The 13,816-nt window shown below is 40.2% G+C and overlaps 1 protein-coding gene across 1 annotated transcript in view; it reads right to left on the bottom strand.

Moving 5' to 3' along the window:
* Positions 1–919: 919 nt before the first annotated feature.
* Positions 920–13,816, bottom strand: part of LOC122735647 (probable C-mannosyltransferase DPY19L1) — a 123,946-nt gene continuing 111,049 nt past the window's right edge. Inside the window, exons 19-22 of the mRNA XM_043977361.1 lie at positions 13,114–13,288; positions 8,545–8,644; positions 1,911–2,036; positions 920–1,085 (exon numbers count right to left, since the gene is read on the bottom strand). Coding sequence (XP_043833296.1) covers positions 926–1,085; positions 1,911–2,036; positions 8,545–8,644; positions 13,114–13,288 — 561 coding nt within the window. The 3' untranslated portion in view covers positions 920–925. The remainder of the gene's footprint in view (positions 1,086–1,910; positions 2,037–8,544; positions 8,645–13,113; positions 13,289–13,816) is intronic.

The following is a 13,816-nucleotide window of genomic DNA, read 5'->3' as shown; positions in this document are numbered from 1 at the left end:
AATGTAATAACTATAGAATATATTTGGAGACTTTCAAGATTTTTTTGCACCTTATCGCAACTAAAAATATAGTAAGCTTAAAAATCATGAAATATATTTAGTACACTGAAAAAGTAAAAAAAAATATATATTTACAAGGTTACCAGGAATAAGCGAATTTCTCAGACATAGAGAAATCTTACCAATATTCAGGTAATAAGTGAGATAAGGAAAACAAATGTGTTATAATGGCTAATATTTAAGGAGCCGGCTGCTAAATGATAATGCTAGGCAAAAATCATAACCACTATGCAAAAGAATTTGAATTAACTTAGAGGCAGACAACTCTGGATTGCCCGTGGCAATGGACAACAGAGAGAACATTTAAAAAAAAAAAAAAAAGGAATCCAAAGAAATTTCCTAGAAGGTTCTAGAGAAGACTCTTCCTGCTATTTGGCCAATTCTTTTTTACTAGTGCTCCTACCAACCAGCCAACGCTACAGCCTTGATTTTCTCATTTTCCTCTTGCCCTGTTCACCTTCTGGTAGCAAAGGGTGATAAGTACTGGAGTTGTGAAAGGATAAAGAAGGAAGCAGGGCCGAGGATCCCAGGACCAACCCTATTTCAAGGGCTACAACTTGTCAACTTCCATTTACAGGCCCTTTGCTCAATTTTTGTGGGATGGATATTTGTTCATGTGATATGTAAGTGTATGATAATTTGCATAGCAAATTTCCAGGGCACAACTTTAACAGAAACTATGTAATAAAGGTAAAAGTAATTATTATCTGGTTGACAAATTTTTAAACTAAAATGTTTTATATTTGAAATTTTTCCTATAAAACTTTTGAGATGTAAATTAAAATGATCTTAATGAGTTAATAGCAAAAGGTTAACCAACAATTTCTAACGTGGTTTTTTTCAACTACAGTGGTTCAAGTAGCATTCATCGTTCTTTAATAACTTCCAACACTTTGTAAATTCTGTTTTGGAATACTGTGGCAAAATGAGGTCTTGAGTCCTTTACCAAGAGGCTGCATAATGGGGTTTTGCCAGCATTGGAAGGATCTTCCACATCCCAAATCTCAGGCATACTGCAACCCGGCCTACAAAAAAGAAGGATTGCAATGGTTTAAAATTTACATGTGCGCGCATACACACACACACACACACACACACAAACACACACACTCTGGAAGTCTGGAAACCCAGAATCCAGGCCCATCTCTAGTGTGAATGGGCTAAGCGATTTGAGGAAAGTCATTTGGCTTATCTGGGTCTGAGACGTCTCATCAGTAGAGTAAGAGGATTATTCCAGGGTCCAGAAGAATTTTTCTAGTACTAAATTCTCTGGCAAACATAGATATAAATACACATATGCACACGTGTACATTTGTACATAATGTATAAGAAAACACCAGAATTGGAAAAACGTCTCTGAGAGAAGCTTTATTTACTAAAAATCTGGGCATTTCAAAGGGCCACTGATGGCCCACATAAAGAGGGAAGAAAAAGAAAAAAGGGTAACCTGGAATGCTTGGAAAATCTTCTGTAAGAGAATCATAGCGATATTTCAGGACTTTTGTTCATTTAATGGAATCTCTCAAGCAAACATACCATATCCAAATAAAAGCCAAGAAAAATCAAAATCAAGTATAAATTTAAATTTTTGGATTCTCTGTGCCAATGCTAGGGTACTAAAACTACAGATACTATGAAAATAGAAAATATTTTAAATCTAAACTTTTAAAAAGCCCACTGTGAATCAATTTAGCTAAGTGGAACTTCTTTAACTTAATTTTTTCCCAGAATATTAAGTGAATTTGACACATAGTGCATCAAATGCATTAGGCAATGAAACACTATCAATGGATTAAATTAACTTTTTATGATTCAATGAATGTAGAATATTAATTTTGTTATATACTCACTTGGTTCTTCTAATACACCATGACTCTTCTAGAATGTAATAGTTCACTCTTAATTTAAATAATTCCTGCTTCACTTCTTCTGCTGTTTTTCGACTGTACATTGAGTAAACAATTTTTGTTCTTGCCCTTTAAAAATAAACAATTGTGCAAAAGATTTTTCAGATGAAAAAGAAAAAGACAGCAGTTTAAAGATACTAAATTAAAAGCTACATTTATAAAGGAAAAATATAATCCTTTCATTCAGCCCCATCAAAAAGATTAAAGTCCACTCAATCTCCTATAATGCAGGTGGGTTTTCTCAGGTTCTCTGCAAAGCAGAGAAAGTCAGTGGTTCTAGAACAGAGAAGGAAGGACAAGGAGAGCAGCTACTATGAGAAGGGGTACACAGCTGGAGTGATGATCACGTGGCAGGCCCAAAGCAAGGGGGAAGCAAGAGAAGCTCCTGGGAAATCTGGAAGCCCAAAGCAGAGGGAGCTGTAATGTCAATGGGAGTAGAACCTTAGAAAAGTGGGTAGAGTTTAAGGGATCCTCCCATGACCACAGAGTGGGTGGGCGGCAGGTCTGACATTCGAGTCAGAGGCCGTGGAGTCAAGGCTGGCTCTCCTACTATGGGGTCATGTGACCCATCTGGTTTTCTGAAAAAACACCATTTGAAGAATGTCATTTCCCCAGGCACATGATTTAATCTTCCATTTACATCTATTCTACACTTAAGCAAAGGCCTGAGTGCATATAGCTTAGAGAAAAAAGAATTGCTAGGAGTTTGTATGTAGACCAAGTAGGCTGTAGGAAAAGAGATAGGGTCCCTATGTCCTCCAGCAATTTAACCTTAAATGACAACAGTTATAAAGTCATTAGGAAGTGCATAGATTGTCTGCTGGGTATGGCTTCAGGAAGATCTGAGTTCAAATCTGACCTCAGACGCTTACGAGCTGTCTGACCCTGGGCAAGTCCTGAAACCTGTTTGCCTCAGTTTGCTCAAATGGAAAATGGGGATGATAACAGGACCCACCTCCCAGGGCTGTTGTGAGAATAACTGTAAAACACTTAGCATAGGGCGCAGCTAGGTGATAAAACACTGGCCCTGGATTCAGGAGGACCTGAGTTCAAATCCAGCCTTAGACACTTGACACTAGCTTGTGACCCTGGGCAAGTCACTTAACCCTCATTGCCCTGCCAAAAAACCCAAACCAAAACACACCAAAACAAACAAAAAACCCCACAGTGCTTAGTACATAGCAGGCATTATTATTTTATTCATAACAATAGCCTGTCCACCTCAGTTTTCTCAGCTGTCAAATGGGGATGATCAAAGCACTTACTTCCCAGGACTGTTGTGAGGATCAAATGAGGCGCTATTTGTAAAGTGCTTTACCAACCTTAGGTCGCTTTATAAATGTTAGTTATTTCTATGGATGGAGATTATATAAGCAAACACGGACTCCTCAATACATGCCCATATGGATGTTTAAAATAGGAATGGAAATGGCCACCACAGAGAAGGCTTCTTGGGGGTTGGGGGGGGAATGAATGACATTCTTGTTACTCCTTGTCAAATAACCCACATGCTTACATCATCTGACATGTGCTCAATGTTTTCCCTTAGGAATGTGGGTTCCTTGGGGGAGGCATCTCTCACTTTTGTCTCTGTATTCTTACTACCTAACTCAGTGCCTGACAAACAGTAGGCACTTAATAAGTGCTTACTGACGATATCCCAGGCCCTGAAGAAAGGAAGACAAAAACTAAACAATTTCTTCCCCCGGGGATCTTCTATTCTGTGAGAGAAAACAGCACAACACAGGCAAAGGAAAACGAGTGTTCAGGAATAAAAGGCACTCTGGGAATGGAAGGTGTTGCTCCTCGGGGATGGGGGAGGGCCTCAAGGGAGCCCCGCTGCAGGCAGTCAGGGATTCCAAGGTCTCTCAGAGAGGAAGGTGTGCACTCCATGAATGGGAGCAGTCAGTGAAGGCGTACAGACAGGAGAGGGAATGCTGGACAGAGCACATGAAGAAGGGGAAAGCGGGGCTGGGGCGAGATCAGGCAGGCCTTTATGGCAGCATTCTGAGTAGGGAGTGGCATGGTTGGACCCTGCTTTAAGAATATCCCTTTGGCACCTGTGTGGAAGATGGGCTGATATAAGGCCAATAAGAACTATCCTCGATGTCCCAGGACAGAGGTAATGACTGCCTCTGCTCGGGTGGTAGCTGTGTAGGTAGACAGAAAGGGACACGTGTGAGAGAGGCCACTTAAGATTATGGCTTACCATCCTACCCCAGGGTAGCGCCAACATTTTTAGACAAGTCAGCTTAAAGTGAACATCAAGGGAAAATGAGTCACAAAGGAATAACATGCAGTTGGGGGTGAGGGGAGTAATCGAGCAGGAGGATGGTCAGCTTCCCTCACTTTCTGGTAATGGGAGCAGAAGTATCTTTGGGCAGACTGCCAGAGAAGCCTTGGGCTTGATTAGCTCCAGCTGGCACCGGCCTGAGGCACTGGTGTCTTCCTCCCCAGGTGGCTATTTAACTACCTGCTTTTACAGGGCCAAAATGGGGGTCTTGGGGCATAGTCACTCTGTGTGGAGCCAAATTATGAGTATTTGGAAATTAGGTCTCAGAAGACATCAAGGTTCCTCTACTATCTGTCTGTCCTGGAAGTGACCCCTTCCCATAGCAGAAGACATGCATGAAGGAGGCAGGAACCAATTCCATACAACTACAGCCACCCTAAAGAGGAAAGGCCTGCCCCAGCAAATGGAGGACTCACCCTTTCCGCAGAGACTTTGCTTGTCAGCTGTTAGGGGGCGGTTCCTTCAGAGGATGAGCTGCACTAGACAACTGTGGAGGGGCCTCCCGCAGTTTTCTCAAGTTCAAACCCTGCCCTTAATCCAGCCTTTTCTCCATTTTCCAGCTAAATCGCCCCCCAAAGGCTGTCTACATTCACAGCCTTTGCATCCTGGCTTCTGGCCTCATTGCTCCTCTGAAACTCTCTCCAAAGTCACTTATGATCTTAGACATAGCAAACAACTCTGTTCTCAGCTCTCCTCCTCTGCACCTATGTGTTGCATGTGACACTGATGCCCACCCTCTCCTCCTCTAGGGGTTTTTATGACACTCCTCTGGATGGTCCAACCCCTCCTCACCTGTCACCTTGGTTGGCTCATGAGCCACCCCTGGGTGGGAGGGGTGTGCTCCCCAAGATTCTATCCTAGGCTCTCTTCTCATCTTTTTCTCTACTTTCTCTTTTGTGATGACACAAACTTCCCGGGTTTCATTATTATCTTTATGCAGATAACTTAGAGGCCTATCTTCCCAGACCCAGTCTTTCCTCTGAACTTGAATCTCTTATCACATTTCATAAATGCCCCCTCCAAATTCATCACGTTAGCTTTGTTTGCTGCTACTAAATGCAGTTTCACTTTGTCACAAACTGTAGATTACAATATTTCCTTTAGAATAATAATTCTGGTTTTCAAAGCCGTAGATACTCAACACTGCAAAGTGTTTACTCCATTTTGATTACACAGTGATATTTCAGGAAGACATAAAGTCTGCCCTCTGGTTTATCATTTTCTTGACCATAGCTGTCTTTTCTTCTTAAAAACCTCACTGTTGACTTGTTTCCTTCTCTGAATGATACACATTTTCATATGTCCAAAGTGCTCTGATTTCATCAGTGTGGCTTCTCCCTTTGTTGTCTTTCTGTGGTCCTGTCTGAATCATTGTAGCCCCTGGACCATAACACACCAGGCCCTTCTATCCTACACCATCTCTTGGAGTCTGTCCAGGTTTGTGCTCAGTGTTTTCATGACACTCTCCATCTCATCCTCTGCTCTTCCCTTTTCCTTTGGCCCACAATCTTTCCCGTCATCAGGATCTTTTCCAGTGAGTCCCGTCTTCTCATTATGTGACCAGAGTATTTAAGCTTCAGCTTCTGTGTTTGACCTTCGGTGAACAGTTGAATTAATTTATTTAAGTACCGACTGACGACCTCCTTGCTGTCTTCTCCAGTACCACAATTCGCAAGCTCCAGTTCAGCGGCACTCAGCTTTCCTTCTGGTCCAACTATTCAAACCGTACATTGCTACTGAAAAAACCACAGTGCTGACTGGCTGGGACTTTGTCAGCAAGAAGCTCGCTCTGTTTTTAGTATGCTCTCCAAATTTGCCACCTTCCTTCCAAGGAACATGTCTTTAATTTCATGACTGCAGTTGCCATCTGCAGTGATCTTTGAGCCCAAGAACATAAAATCTGACACTGCTTCCATTTGTTCTCCGTCTCTTTGCCATGAATGATGGGACCATTTGTTGAGATCCTTGTTTTCTTTTATGTTGTTTCAAACCCGCTTTTACACTCTCATCTTCCACCCTCATCAAGAGGCTTCTTAATTCCTCTTCACTTCCTGCCTCCAGATTGGCATCATCTGCATATCTGAGATTGTTGATATTTCTCCTGGCAAACTTAACTCCAGCTTCTACTTCCTCCAGCCTGGCATTGTGCTGAATGCACTCTGCACATAAGTTAGGTAAACAAGGTGAACATCTCCAGCCTTGTCATACTCTGCTTCCAACGTCAATGTTAAGTTCTAACTGCTGCTTCTTGGTCCTCAGACAGGTTCTCTGGGAGACAAGATAATCTGGTCCTCCCATCTCTTGGAGGACTGGCCACATTTTGTTATGGTGTGGTCCATGAAGCAGAAACAGGCTTTTTTCTGGAACTCCCTTCCTTTCCACAATCCAGCTAATACTGGGAAACCAATCTCTTCTTCTTCTGCCCCTTCAAAACCAGCCTGTTCTTCTGGTAATTCTCGGCTCACCTAGTGCTGAACCCCAGTTTGCAGAGTCTTAAGCAGAGCCTTGCTGCTGTGTGAAATGAGCGCAATCACTAGGTAATCTGAACATTCCTTGGTGTTGCCCTTCTTTAGGACTGGCATGACCCAATGGCCAACGAGTTTTCCAAATTTGCTGGCATCACCTTTTAGGGTTTTAAATAGCTCGGCTGGAATCCCATCACCTCCACGAGCCTGATTGTTAGCCATGATGTCTGACTCTGGATTAGTAATCACACCGTCGTGTTTATCGGTGATGTTAAGATCTTTCTTGTATAGTTCTTCTGTTTATTCTTGGCACCTCTTCTTAAACTCTTCTGCTTCTGTTATGTCCTTACCAGTTTTGTCTTATACCATGCCCATTTCTGGACGAAACTTTCCCTTGATATCTCTAGTATTTTTTGAAGAGATTTCTTGTTTTTCCAATTCTATTGTTTTCTTCTTTCCATTGCTCATTTAAGAAAACTTTCTTATCTCTCCTTGCTATTTTGTGGAATTCTGCATTCAGTTGGTATAGCTTTCCCTTTCTAATTTACCTTTTGCTTTCCTTCTTTCCTCAGCCATCTGTAAAGCCTCTTCAGACCGCCATTTTGCTTTCTTGCTTTTCTTTTTCTTTGGAATGTTTTTTGTTGCTGTCTCCTGTACAGTATGGGAAACCTCTGTCCACAGTTCTTCAGGCACTCTCTAACTACCAGATCTAATCCCTTAAATCTATTCACACTTCCATTTCATTTTTATAAAGGATATTACTTAGGTCACACCTATATGGCCTCGTGGTTTTCCCTACTTTCTTCAATTTAAGTATGAATTTTGCAATAAGAAGCTCATGATATGAGCCACAGTCAGTTCCAGACCTTGTTTTAATTGACCGTGTGGAGCTTCTTCACCTTTAGATACAAAGTACATAATCAATTTTATTTCTGTATTGAACATCTAGTGCTGTCCAGGTGTAGAGTCACCTTTTAGGTTGTTGAAAAAGAGTGTTTGTTATGACCAGTGAGTTATCTTGACAAGCAGTCAAGTTATCTATGACTATCAGTCTCTGCCCTGCTTCATTTTGTACTTGCAAGGCCAACTTGCCTGTCATATTGCAATTATCTTTTGATTTCCTACTTTAGCATTCCAATCTCCTATGATGAATATGACATCTTTTCTTTTGATGTTATTTCTAGAAGATGTTGTAGGTCCCTCATAGAACCGATAAACTCTGACCTCTTCAGCATCAGTGCTTGGATCCTAGACTTGTATTACTGGGTTATATTATTTGGGCATTTTTGAGATTATACCTCAGTACTGCTTTCCTCACTCTTCTATTGACTGTGGGGGATCCTCCATTTCTTCTAAGGGATTCTTGTCCACAGAAGTGTACCTAGTGATTGTCTGAACTAAATTCGCCCATTCCCATCCATTAAAGTTAGGACAAATCACAATTGATCCCTGCCTTAGTAAAAAGTTTTCTTGGCTTTACAGTCAAAACAATTTGTCTCCTGATGACAAATTCTCAGATGTGTGGGACAGTCTGTATTCTGGGGCCCAGACTGAAAAGTATTTCTGACAAATTTGTTTTATCCTGGCACTGGTTTAAAAAATGTAGGCCCAACTCTACACCCCAATTGGGACAATGGCATGTGTCAAAGGTCTTTGAATAATACCTTTAAATGGATTTTCATCTGCAATTCTAATTACAGGAACAAAAAAGAACACTCCACATTACTGTCTGCTATGCTGACTTCTAAATTCTAGCCCCAAAGACAAAACTCAGATTTTGTTCAAGTGTGAAGGAATAATACTAAATTGCAACACTGACCTTAAGCCTGCATCTTCATAATGGGGATGATTAACAATGGGTCGCAGTGCAGAAAGTTTAACACTTGCCATTGTAGGCATTGCACCAGCAAAAACAGCATCTGAAAAACAAGAGGCCACTAGAGATCAATTTCCAAAGGAAATAATTTCAGTTCTGCCCATAGCTTCAGAACCTTTTCCTTTTAAATTAAATATAAATTTCAATTTATTATGCTTGAATTAATATAGAGAAGTATAACACTGCCACTAATTTCTTCTACAGCATAAGAAAATAGAATAAAATTCACATCACAGAAACGAATGGGGTTTAAGGAAGCCAGCAAAGGAATTGAATTTTTTAAAAAAAAAGACTTTTGAGACTATTTTTGGAAAGCACAATTCAACATTCTGAAGATCTCATGTACCCAAAAGATGATGCATCCTCTAAAACTGAAGAGAACAAGATGTGAATGAGGAAAAAATGGGACCTAGACAAATCCGAGCCATTGTTTCAGGTGCAGAAGGGCACACAAAAGATTTTCAGGAAAATACATATTATGTGGAGATGCAAGTTCAAGGCACTAAGTCACATAGAGCTCAAGCAAGGGGAAAGTGCATGCCAAACTGTATTGATGCAATGATTTTAATTTCCCCAGCCTAAAATATTAAAAAGTTTACTTTACGTCTCAACATTTCTCACTCTTATTTGATATAGTAAATTAATTAGATATCAATTTAAATGTTATCTCCGAATTCCAGTTGTTACTAGACATAAGTTCTGTCTACTGATGAGGGGAAAGGAAAATGGGCAACATAAGTAAATTGTGAAATGCTGCTGTCCCCCCCACACTTCAGAAATGGCTCCCTAGTGAGAAGTGTCGGCCATGGACATGCAGTATTTTCCATTCTAGTTCTAGCTCTCTGCTTGGAGAACATGCTGCTACTTTACTTGCACAAGTGTCACCCAAGTAAACAACCTTACATAATTGTACACTAAACTCAATTTTCAGATAATTACTATGTTTATTAGGATGTTTAGATAAATTTACACTAGTAATTTACATTCTTCATAAGTTGTATTTCCCAATTCTATTAGAGGGGAAAAACATTGCAGGCAAAGTGGCTCTTGTCTGTAATAATTTTTGAGCATACAAGATAACTTCATAAGGATCTTATTTGTATAAAAAGCCCAACTGCTCTAGGAATAAGAATAATAATAAATCTCATATATAAGACTTAGCTAATAGGATGCTTGGAGTCACACATTTCTTATATTGTCTACAGATACTTAAATTTGCTTAATTCGACAATTTAAACTCAACAAAATAGTTATTAAGTACTGTCTATATACAAGGCACTGCATGACATATGAAGTTCAACCTAATATACTACTGAACATCTCTCTCTTTTTGTCTTACTACTTATCTTCTTTCTGGGGAAACAAAAATAGCCTTCAAACTATCAATCCTATTATGAATAAACTATGGACATATTAAATTTCCTTCAAATGTTCAATAATTGATATTTCAATACCACCTTCCACAACCAATTCACTTTTTCCAGGTGGATTTCTAATATACTTACAGAAAGGAACTTATCACAATAGGATTAGCTTAACAAAATGGAACCTGTGAACACTATTCTCAGAAATAATTAAAATATATCAAAATAGGGGGCAGCTGGGTGGCACAGTGGATAAAGCACCAGCCCTGGATTCAGGAGGACCTGAGTTCAAATCCAGCCAAGACACTTGACACTTACTAGCTGTGTGACCCTGAGCAAGTCACTTAACCCTCACTGCCCCGCAAAACCAAAAATATATAAAAATTGGTTTGTAACTAGAATTTTTTCAAATGAAATTAAATTCAGCCAAAAAACATTTATATACACATCTAATAAATACAATTAAACTAAAATTTTATTTACTGTTAAAGTTAATTTTCAGACCATAGCTTTATTCATATTATTTGAAAATTATTTTTGGTCAAAGGATGCATAATTAGAAGGTTGTAATCAAAGGAAAGTTCAAGAATTCAATTCAATAAACATTTATTAAGTATTTCACAAACAAGCACCAAAGTGCTAACTCTTATAGAAACAAAAATAAAACACAATACTGCCTCTTATCCTGTGTGTGTGTGTAGCTTGGCAGACCAGTAAAAAATATGTATTAATATATCATAAGTAAAAAGGAAAGGTCAAAGAGAATACAAGAATCTTCAGAGAGAAAATTTATTGGGAGAAGGGAGAAGGAAGTCAAGGAAGAGGAGGAATCTGGCATCTGACCTAGGTCTTGAACAAAGGCCTGTCAAATGGAACTTCTGTAGAAGGCGTTGGCCCGTTCTGGGTGTGGGTGACAGTACAAATGTAGGAAGGCATGAGGGAGAAAGGAAAGCTTATGAGTGACCAGTAGTCCAGCCTGGATGAAGGGAAATAGTATAAAATAAGGTTAAAAAACCCAAGGCAAGCCACCTTTAGAAGACCTTGAATATCAGGCTCAGGAGTCTACGGTTACATACAATGGGGAAGCCAGGAAGATGGCCAAGGCACTTAGTTGAAAGGGTCCTAGAATGGAGCCAGAAGACATAAGTGTGAATTTTGGCATTGCCACTTCTTCCTTGGGTAACTTTGGGCAAGTCATTTAATCTATCTGACTCTGAGTCCTTACTTGTAAAATGGAAATAATGATATCTACACTATCTACTTGGCAGGGGTGTAGTGAGGAAAGCACTTTGTAAATCTTAAAACCACTGACATGAACACTGCTCTTGTTGACCATGGAAAGAACAAGGTGAGAGCTGGACTCTGGCTGTGGGGTGGAGGACGGAGTCAAAGGCAGACAGAAACGGGGCAGAGAGGGCAGTTGAGAGGCTACTACAGAGGTCCAGGCCAGATGTAATAGATAAGACAGTGACAGTGGGAGTGCAATTGTCTTTGAGAAACACTAGGCTATAGCGAGGACAAGAAGGATAAGAAAGGGGTTGTTTGCCTAAGGAGAACTGCCAGGATTAATGGGCAGGGGAAGGTAAGTCAAAGATGTTTTAAGCCAAGCTCCCTAGAAGGATGCTGGTCCCATGGAAAGAAAAGAGGAAATTAGAAGGTGAAGATCTCTCTTGGGGTAGGTGTGGAAGTCAGACATCCCATATACAGCTAATAATATGCAACTAGGGCATGGGTCTGGAGAGATCTGGGGATCATAGTGTCACAGATTTAGAGCAGAAAAGAACCTCAGAAGTGAGTCAGTCAAACGTTATTGAACAAAGAACCTGAAACCAGAGAGGACATGAGCCATGTGAGTTCACCCAGGTAGGAGGTAGCTGAGATACCCCTTGAGCACTCAGCCTCCTATCATCTGCCCAGGGTTGATGATGACAGAAGTTATGGGAGTGGAAGAGGTTGATGAGGGAGCCAACAAAGAGTAAAAAGGCAGGGGCAGAGACTTGGTAATGGCCCACGTTTAGGGGATGGACAGAAGATCCAACAAAGGAAACCAGAAAATGAAAACTCAGTGAGAAAGAAAAATCAAAGGAAAACAGAGTCACGGGAGCAAAGAGTAACAGGAAGTATCTATTGATGGAACTAAAATCCATGCTGAGCACTCCTTCAGCAACCCAAATCAGCACCTGCTTCTAACCTGGCAGATGAGTTGGAAGCTAAGCCTCACTACCTGGTACTCTCACTAACGCTCTCAAAGCTAAGAAGCATCAAAGGTAGGATTTGAATCCATATCTTCCTGACTCCCTGACCAAACGCTCCATCAGCTATACCAGGATGCCTCTCAAGGAACACAGAAAGAACCTAGATTAGCGCTCAGCTCTGGCCTTGGTTGCCATGCAGGTTATTCATCAGTGACATGTAGGCAAGCAACAGAACAGTTATAAATTTGCACATTTCCCAGGAAGAAACTGCTATAGTGGAGAATGGTTAAGAAAACACAAAAACGGGGGCAGCTAGATGGCTCAGTGGATAAAGCACTGGCCCTGGATTCAGAAGAACCTGAGTTCAAATCCAGCCTCAGACATTTGACACTTACTAGCTATGTGACCTTGGGCAAGTCACTTAACCCTCATTGCCCTGCAAAAAACAAACAAAACAAACAAAAAAGAAAACACAAAAACAGGGATAATTTTTTAAAACTAAACCTAGCAAGAGGGGAGAAATACACACACACACACACACACACACACACACACACACACACACACACACACGAATGCCAAATGGAGAACAACCAGCCATGGGTACACCTGAGTGATAAAGGATAAATGCGAACTAAAAGTTCAGTGAGCTGGTAATATAGTACTGTTAAGAACAATTAAATATGATTATGAAAACACATTTTAAAAGGTAACATGAATTTGGATTAAAATTAGAAAATTTAAAATTGAGGAGAGATGTCAATGAATGAATTATTATGTGAGTTTGTATAATAATTTCCCCCTAATCTTTTGTGAAAATAAGATATATAATTCATTTGGTTTGGGATGGCTTAGTAATATTCATTCCTAGAAGAAAGGAAACAACCTTTGTGATCATTTAAAAAAATTATATGTGAAAAGACAAAGCATGACACAACAAAGCACCTTTTTACCTGGTTTGGTATTAAATTTGATCCATTCTATAAGTTCTTCCTGTGGCAAATTGCTAAACTCCCCAATGATGCTCCATTGGTGCTGCAGGTTGGCTGAACCTTGTATTGACATGATGGCTAATATGGCAAAAACAACAGTGCTGGGGTGTACTTTGCAGAAGAGCCATCCAAAGAGCTGGAAAAGATAAACAGTTCTTCGGTCATTTTTAATTGCCCAACCTTCACTCCTCACTGAGCTGGCACAGCACTTCCCAGGGATGCCTGTGGAAGCCTCCCCCATGGGGTCTCTGATCCTGGGCAGATGAGCTTGGAGTAGAACTCAGAAACACTGGACCTCAGCACTTCTTTTTTTTTTTTAATTAATAAAGTATTTTATTTTTTTCCGTTAGATGTAAAGATAGTTCTCAACTTTTGTTTATACAAGCTTTACAATTTCAGATTTTTCTCCCTCCCTTCCCTCCCTCCCCCCTCCCCTCGACAGCAGGCAATCTGATATAGGTTATACACACACACACACACACACACACACACACACACACACAAGAACATTAATCCTATTTCTGTATTAGTCATGTTACAAGAGAAAAAATCAGAGCAATGATGAAAAACCTCAAAATAGAAAAAAACAACAGCATCAAAAACAAAAGAAATAGTATGGTTCATTCAGCGTCTATACTCCGCAGTTCTTTTTTTTTTTTTTCCC

The sequence above is a fragment of the Dromiciops gliroides genome, chromosome 1 (assembly GCF_019393635.1).
Source record: "Dromiciops gliroides isolate mDroGli1 chromosome 1, mDroGli1.pri, whole genome shotgun sequence".
NCBI lineage: Eukaryota > Metazoa > Chordata > Mammalia > Microbiotheria > Microbiotheriidae > Dromiciops > Dromiciops gliroides.
This window is presented reverse-complemented; position numbering and strand designations above follow the sequence as displayed.